At 42.5% G+C, this 8,440-nt stretch overlaps 1 protein-coding gene across 1 annotated transcript in view; it reads left to right on the top strand.

Annotated features, from left to right (window-relative positions):
• Positions 1–8,440, top strand: part of Wdr87 (WD repeat domain 87) — a 33,736-nt gene that overhangs the window by 16,565 nt on the left and 8,731 nt on the right. Inside the window, exons 11-13 of the mRNA XM_013026189.1 lie at positions 5,892–6,047; positions 6,667–7,080; positions 7,453–8,124. Of these exons, the coding sequence (XP_012881643.1) occupies positions 5,892–6,047; positions 6,667–7,080; positions 7,453–8,124 (1,242 nt within the window). The remainder of the gene's footprint in view (positions 1–5,891; positions 6,048–6,666; positions 7,081–7,452; positions 8,125–8,440) is intronic.

Here is an 8,440-nt window from a genome sequence, read left to right as displayed (position 1 = left end):
CCAATCCTGGGCTTGGCCTAGGTGCTGTCCTTAAGCTCCTTTTACTCAAGGCTAACACCCTAACATGAGCCACAGCTCCACTTCCAGCTTTTCCTGTGATTAATTGGAGATAAGAGTCTCATGAACTTTCCTGCCTGGGCTGGCTTCCAACTGTGATCCTCAGATCTCAGCCTTCTAAGTAGCTTAGATAGCACTGGCTGAGTTTTTTAAGTTTAGTTTAGTTTTTATTTTTGTCAGTTGTGGGGCTTGAACTCAAGGCCTGGCACTGTCCCTGAGCACTTTTGCACAAGACTAGTGCTCTACCACTTTGAGCCACAGCTCTATTTCTGGTTTTCTGGTGGCCAACTGGAGACGAGTCTCCTGGACTTTCCTGCCTGGGCTGACTTCAAATCACCATCCTAATAGCCTCTAGAGTAGCTAGGATAACAGGCATGAGCCACTGGTGCCCAGCTTAATTTCTTAAAAAGTATAAGATCCCACTGGGGATTTTTCAGGTTCTAAGTAATGGTAGCACTGTCACTGGACACCATGTCTAGGGTGGGGGAGGGGACGGGAGGAGTCTGATGCATTATGATGTTGGAGCCAGTGACTCACTTTTCTATGGGAAGTTGTAAAGACTTTGTCTCTTCTAGAACTAATGGTATGTAATTGTCTAGAGACGATGAAGAGATGATTGTGCTAAGAGAGAATGGAAAGTGGGTGAGGAAGCCTAGGATATTTTATATCAGCAGGCTTTTCCCTGCTGGGACAAAGTATAGTGATTGGCATAGGTCCAGCTGAGCTCATTAAGTCCTCTGCTTTCTGTGAGATAAGACTGTTCAGCTGAGAAGTCTAAAAGAAATAAAGAGGAAACACTGAAGTGGCAGAACCCGGGATTTTAATGTAAGTTCTATTTGACTCTAATGTTTCTGATTCATCTCTCTTATCCTCCCTCTAACTCAGCATGGCCTTTTGGCAGTAATAACATTTGTAGTGCTTTCTTTTTTAAATTTAAGCCTTTTGAGTTGGGTGCTGGTAGCTCACAATTGTAATCCTAGTTATTCTGGAAACTGTGATCTGAGGATTGTGATTCAAAGCCAGCCGGGCAGAAAAGTCTGAGAGACTTATCTCCAATTAACCAGTAAAAAGCCAAAAGTGGAGGTAAGGCTTAAATGGTAGAACTCCAGAAAAAGCTAAGTGATAGTGTGAGTCCCTAAATTCAAGCCCCAGTACTAGCATGTGTGTGTGCATACACACACACACACACACACACACACACACACACAGCCTTTTTTGAATTTCATTACCTCACCTTTTTTTCTAAATGCTGTAATATGGAAAAAGTCAAGAAGGGATTAAAGTGAAGTGTTTGACTAATCAGAAACCTGGTGAAATGAAGTCTTTATTTAGGAGTTTGAAGGGTCAGGAAATCCCCATTTTCCCCATCATAGCTTCTAGTCTTAAGTTGCCAGAAGAAATTTTAATGACACCCTGAGACTTGTGGATTAAAGCTCAATTTTCTTCCTATCATCTTGGAGTAACAGCCTATTCTCCCTTTCCTGAACTTTTACTCTCCCTTCTTAAAAGTGGTTTCTTCTTCTAGATATTTAAATATTTTTCATTTTCTCATTTAAAAAAATTCTTGGTGGGGCACTGGTGGCTCATACCTGTTATCCTAGCTACTCAGGGGACTAAGATCTGAGGATTGTGGTTCAAAGCCAGTCCAGACAGGAAAGTCCACGAGACTCATCTCCAATGAACTACTAAAAAGTGGAGCTGTGGCTTATGTAGTAAATCACTAGCCTTGAGCAAAAAAAAAGCTCATAGACAGTGCCCAGGCCCTGAGTTTAAGCCCCAGGACCAACCCCCCCCCCCCACACACACACAAACACCTTTCCTTGCAAAATTCAATTATTTGGACTTCCATGAATGTGCTAGAAAAGTCTATGTAAGACTTTGGAAAGTGTTAAACTTGATTTGTAGTACAAATTGAGATAAAATAGTGACTCTTGCTGGGTAGAAGAGAAACACTTGGAAATGTTGAACCAGGTATAAGAATCCCAAAGAATTCCTACACATTGCTAAATGAATAAAGCGAAAAAATAAAAAATATTTTTAAAAAAAGAATCCCAAAGAAGGTCCTCCACACTATACAGTGTCCCCAATATAATAATTTCAGAAACTCAAAGTAAATATTTAGGAACATTTATGGAAATCATTGCTGTGCTAATACCAGGGATTGAACTCTTATTCTTTTGTTCATTTGTTTTTTTGTTCTTTGGTCATAGAGCTTGAACTCAAGGCCTGGGCACTATCCCTGAGCTTTTGGGCTTAAGTCTAGCATTCCACCACTTTGAGTCATAGCTCTAATTCTAGTATTTGGGTGGTAAATTAGAGATAAGTCTCACAGACTTTCTTACCCAGGCTGGCTTAGAACTGCAATCCTCAAATCTCAGCCTCCCGAGTGGCTAGGAATTCAGGCGTGAGGGCCCGGCTGACCTCATATTCTTGTTCAGCTTTTCCATCCACAGCTAGTGTTTTTATCACTTGAATCACATCTCCAGGTCTAACTTTTTTTGCTGGATAATTGGTGATAAAGTCACTCAAACTTTTCTGCCTGAGTTGTCGTTCAACTGCCATCCTTAGATCTTAGCCTCCTAAGTAGCTACAATTATAAGCATGAGCCACCAGTATCCATTTTCAGAAATTTTGCATTTTTTTTGTCTGCTGAGTTTAATAGTAAAAGTCCTACAGTTAAAAAATAATGCATTGACGGGCTGGGAAGGTGGCTCAGTGGTAGAGTGCTTGCCTTGCATGCATGAGGCCCTGGGTTCTATTCCTCAGCACCACATAAGCAAAAAGATAAAAAAAGCTGGAAGTGGCGCTGTGGCTCAAGTGGTAGAGTGCTAGCCTTGAGCTGAAGAGCTGAGGAACAGCACCCAGGTCCAGAGTTCAGGCCCCACGAACGGACACCCCCCCCCCAAAAAAAATGCATTGGGCTGGGAATGTGGCTTAGTGGTAGAGTGATTGCCTAGCATGCATGAAGCCTTAGGTTCGATTCCTCAGTACTACATAAACAGAAAAAGCTAGAAATGGCATTGTGGCTCAAGTGGTACAGTGCTAGCCTTGAGCAAAAGAAGCTGGACAGTGTCCAGGCCTTGAATACAAGCCCAGGACTGACAAAATAATAATAATAATAATAATGCATTTTTATGCTGTATCTACCTCTGTTCTTTTCTTGCTTTCTCTTTTCCTTTTCTCTCCCTCATTCCCAATCATTTGAAAGATACACTTATTTATGTAGACATGAAATCATTATCAAAGTCAAGATACAGAACATTACTAACACTGGAAAAAAGTTCACTGTTGCCCTTTCTAAAGTAATCTCCTAAATTGGACAGATGTCACCAATGATGTGTTATCTGTCTTTACAGGTTGGATTACTCTTTTTTTTGCCAGTCCTAAGGCTTGAACTCAGAGCCAGGGCACTGTCCCTGAGCTTCGTTTGCTCAAGGCTAGCACTCTACTACTTGAGCCACAGCACCACTTCTGGCTTTTTCTGTTTATGTTGTACTGAGGAATGGAACCCAGGGCCTCATGCATGCTAGGCAAGTACTCTACCACTAAGCCACATTCCCAGCCTGTGGATTACTATTTTCTAATTTCATATACATGGAATTAGATGGTGTAATAAACTCTGTTTGTCCTCTTTTTTGTTGTTATTGTTGGTTGTGGGGCTTGAACTCAGGGCCTGAGTGCTGTTCCTGAACTTTTTTGCTCACGGCTAGTACTCTACTTTGAGCCACTGGGCCACTTCCAGTTTTCTAGTGGTTAACTGGAGATAAGGGTCTCATGGACTTTCCTGCTCAGGCTGGCTTTGAACCACAATCCACAGATCTCAGCTAGGAGTAGCTAGGATTACAGGCATGAGCCACCAATGCTAAGCCTATGTCTGCTTTCCTGAACTCAGTATAATCTTTCTGATGTTCACCAATGTTATTGAAAAGATCTGCAGTCCATTTTTACTTAAAAAAAAAAAACAGGAATTTCTCTTGTTGATAAGTACTTCTGTTCTTCTTCTAACCTGTCCCATGGTTCCCTCTTTCTCAGTTCTAAAATCTAGCTAATATCACACGTTGGATTCATACTCTTACCTTATACGAATTCTATAACCCAAGATGTTTAAAAACTGGAAGACTACTAAGACATCAGATTCACCCAGACTCATTCCTACGCAGAAGGATTTGAAATTCCTCATAAACAATACACTGAGTAACGTAAAGGTATGAGAATATGAGAACTGTACTCATGATGGGCTTGGACTAATTACCAGGGGAGGCTTTGGCTTGGGCAAGATAGGAACAAGCTCTAGGAATTCCTCTGTGTGTGTGTGTGTGTGTGTGTGTGTGTGTGTGTGCATCCATTAGCTTTTTCACTCAAGGTTGATGTTCTACTACTTGATCCACAGCTTCTATCTTTTTGGTAGTTAATTGGAGATAAGAGTTGGATGGACTTTCTTGCCAGGGCTATCTTCAAACTGTAAGTCTCAGATCTCAGTCTCTTGAGTAGCTAAGATTACAGATATGAGCCAAAAGTGCCTAGCTCTCAATGTAGTCTTAAATCTTTTGTGGAGACAGGAGGCAGGCAAGATGGACATTATTAATAAAGAAGTATTAAAACTTCAGTTTATAGTCGGGCACTGGTGGCTCACGCCTGTAATACTCAATTCAAAGCCAGCTTGGGCATGAAAGTCCATGAGACTCTTATCTCCAATTAACCACCAGAAAAAAAACCAGAAGTGGTGCTGTGGCTCAAGTGGTAAAGCACTAGCCTTGAGCTGAAGAGCTGAGGGACCGTGCCCAGGCCAGAGTTCAAGCCCCACAACTGACAAAATAAATAAATAATACTTTAGTATATTACTTTCCTTCTTGGGTAATCAGAGCACATGTTCTCATGCAGAGAAATCTGGAGAGTTATATTCATGGAGTATTGTTTAGTAGATAAGTATAAAAGTTTCGGCTGAGGAGGAGGCTGCAATGCTTGGTAAGAAATGTACGCATTATCCTGCCCATGTAATTGTAACCCCTCTGTACAGTATGTTCACAAATAAAATAAAATTAAATTAAAAAAAAAGTTTCGGCTGAGAACTGGGCGCCTGTGGCTAATGCCTGTAATTCTACTCAGGAGGCTGAGATCTGAGGATCGCCAAAGCCAACCTGGGCAGGAAAGTCTGTAAGACTCTTATCTCTAACAAACTACTCAGAAAAAGCCAGAAGTGGTGCTGTGAATGCTAGCCTTGAGCGCAGATGCAGATAGGTTCAGGGACAGAGCCCAGGCCCTGAGTTCGAGCCCCAGGACTGGCAAAAAAAAAAAAAAGTTCCTGCTGAGAAGGGGGAGTCCCCAGAAAAAAAAAAAACTCATGAATCTTAGTTTAGGATAATCTGTATAAAGAGTTCACATAAATAAACCATAGTGTGTTGTTTATTACAAGTTAGATATCTCTGTTGCACATACATATACATATAGGACATAATACAGAACTTTAGAGCTCAAACATAGCTAACCTCATGTTCTAAATAGCACATTTTTCTCTTTAACACATAAGAACAGTGAAGGAAGCCGTGTTTGTGGCTCACACCTGTAATCCTAGCTATTCAGGAGGCTGAGATCTGAGGGTCTTTGGTTTAAAGTCAGCCTAGGCAGGAAAGTCCATGAGATTCTTATCTCCAAGTAACCACCAAAAGTGACGCTGGATGACGCTGGAAGCACCAGCCTTGAGTGACAAAGCTCCAGGCCAGTGCCCAGGCACTGAGTTCAAGCTCTAGTACCAGCACACAAAAAAAAGAATGAATGAATGAATGGATGGATGGATGGGGACTCATGTCTTAGCTCAGGCCATTCTTCTCTCTCAGATTGGTAATGATGTGGTTGTCTTGAGTGACTGGCCGGAGACTCTATACCAAGAGTCTCACAATCCCAAGAACAAGCCTTTTATCTGTTTCTACTCTACTGACAGCAACTACTTTGTCTCCTTAAACTGGATGGAACAGTTTGGAAAAGTACAGCAGGTAATAATATTTCATCCCCTTCCCTTCCCCTCGCCCTTCTCCATACACACACCTTTTATAATCCAATTTACCTGCACCTTACCAAAACTTTTTCAAATTGCAGAATGATGAGTAACTCTGAATTAACTCATTTTCATTAACTCATGTAAGATCATCTCCATATCCTGGTTTTACACAGTGATCCTTTTCACCTCCAGTTGTCACATCTACAGAATTCATATTCCCTATAACATAGACTGAAGGCCAAGAAAAGGGCCTTGAACCAATACTTCTATTACATACCAAATGCATAGTAATGCCCAGAGTCAAACTGTCCCATCTTTTTTTTTTCTTTTTTTGGACCTTCGCACTATCCTTGAGCTTTTTTGCTCAACTAGTGCTCTACCACTTTGAGCCACAGCTCTATTCTTCTGTTGGTTAACTGGAAATAAAGAGTCTCACAGACTTTCTTTCCAAGGGATGGCTTCAAAGCATGATCCTCAGACCTCAGCCTTTTGAATAGCTAGGATTATAGGCATGAGCTGCCAGTGTCCAGTCACCATCTTTCTTGAGAACAAAATCTAAGTATTTGGCTGGTTTTTGGGAGATGATCAGGTTTCCATTTCTCATTCTCTTCTAGGCAGTGCTCTGGATGCAGGATACAGATCCGAAGACAAAAGGAATGATTAAGAGGATGAAGTTTCACTTGGTGGATCCAGTGCCAGCCATTGAAGCCATGGTCCACACGGGTTCCTACCACATGTTAGTTGCTTACTGTGGTGACCCATACCTGCGGTTCTTTGGAGATCACCATCGAGCATTCACATCTCTGGGTATACAGTCCTGTCGTTTCATCATCAACTGTCTCTGCTATGATGCAGAATCAGAGATATTGTTGTCGGGCACTGTGGGGGCTGTGGTTACCTGGTTTATCTTGCCAAATGGCACGGGCCTCCAGATGGCTCAAACAATGCCCATTCCCAAACAAGAGCTTGTACAGGACCTTTCTTCAAATGGCCCCGAGGGATCCGTGCTGGCTCTGTGTGAAAATGTGGTGAGGGTCTTTACCCACCAGGGTCAGGGCCAGTTGAAAGAAGTAAAGACATTTACACTCGTAACCAGTGGGCACCCAGTCACTTGTTGTTTTACTTGCATCCCTAAAGGGATTTTTTATGCTGGAAATACTGCTGGAGAGGTTCACGCTTGGGGTTTAGACCAGAGTAACTTCCTCCATCATTTCCAAGCTCACTCTTCACCTATGAAATGTATCCAAAGCCGGCCAGAGAACCACACCTTACTAACAGCAGACAAAGAAGGTGTGTTAAGGGAGTGGGATTTTGCTTCTGGGAACCTAATGAGACAATTGAGTGTTGGTGAGCATCTGGAACAACTGCAATTTATTGATGATGCCACATTTTTCTGCCAGACTACATCGACCTTCTTGGTGAACCACCTGCCCTACTTTTACAGCCTCTTCAATGTCTGTGGTTCTACTACTCAGTGGATAAAGCGGGTCTACTGTGGGCCTAACTGGACTCGGATCCTGTGTGTCACTGAAGATGGGTTAATGCGCTTCTTGTCTCCAGTAACTGGGGAGCTCCTGATTGTCACCTGGCCTCTGCTTGTCACAGATAAGGCTGTGGCTTGGGCCTATGACTCAGACAGAGAGGAGCTCTTTGTAGCACTAGGAGGTCCAGATGTGATAGTGTTTGATACAACACATTCTCCCTGTGCACCCAAGTATTTCATGAGTCCTTCAGAAAACAACAGGGATAAAATAAACTGCCTGGCCTATGGGAGGTACTATTTGAGTAAGGTTCTAAAAGGAGTGATGTTCTCTGCCCATGAGAGTGGCATCGTGAGAGTCCTCTCCAACTGTACTTATGCCCGAATAGAAAAGACTCTTCACTCTGGGGCAGTGTTGGCATTGTCTACCCTAGATGGTGAAGCTGAAGATCCCTTACTCTGTTCCTATGGCAGAGACAACATTGTACACCTGACAGAAGTTGTGCTTCAAGAGATGAAGTTGATCTTACAGCCCATCAGCAAAATTCTCTGTGTTTACCCCCTGAAGTACTTGATACTCATGCCAGGTTCTGTAGGTGCCCTCACACAGAAATCCTGCTGGTGTCTCTGGCGCTTTCAAGACTTTCTAACAATGTCAGAAGTGAAACCAAGTTCTATGTCAAAAAGACTGCATACGTGTGCTATTACTTCCTTTGATGTCTGCCTTCCCTTGAAACTTTTTGTCACTGGAGCTGTGGATGGCTCAGTCCGGATCTGGGACTTTGCTGGTAAGCTTGTAACCGAGGTAGACTCAGCATTGCATTTTGGTCCACTCTGCTTTGCCAATGATCGGGGTGACCTGCTTTTGACATTCAACCACAGTATCTACATAATATCCTGCTTAAAAT

Source organism: Dipodomys ordii, unplaced genomic scaffold, assembly GCF_000151885.1.
Source record: "Dipodomys ordii isolate 6190 unplaced genomic scaffold, Dord_2.0 Scaffold92, whole genome shotgun sequence".
NCBI lineage: Eukaryota > Metazoa > Chordata > Mammalia > Rodentia > Heteromyidae > Dipodomys > Dipodomys ordii.
The sequence above is the reverse complement of the archived record's forward strand: the minus strand, read 5'-3'. Positions and strand labels throughout refer to the sequence as shown.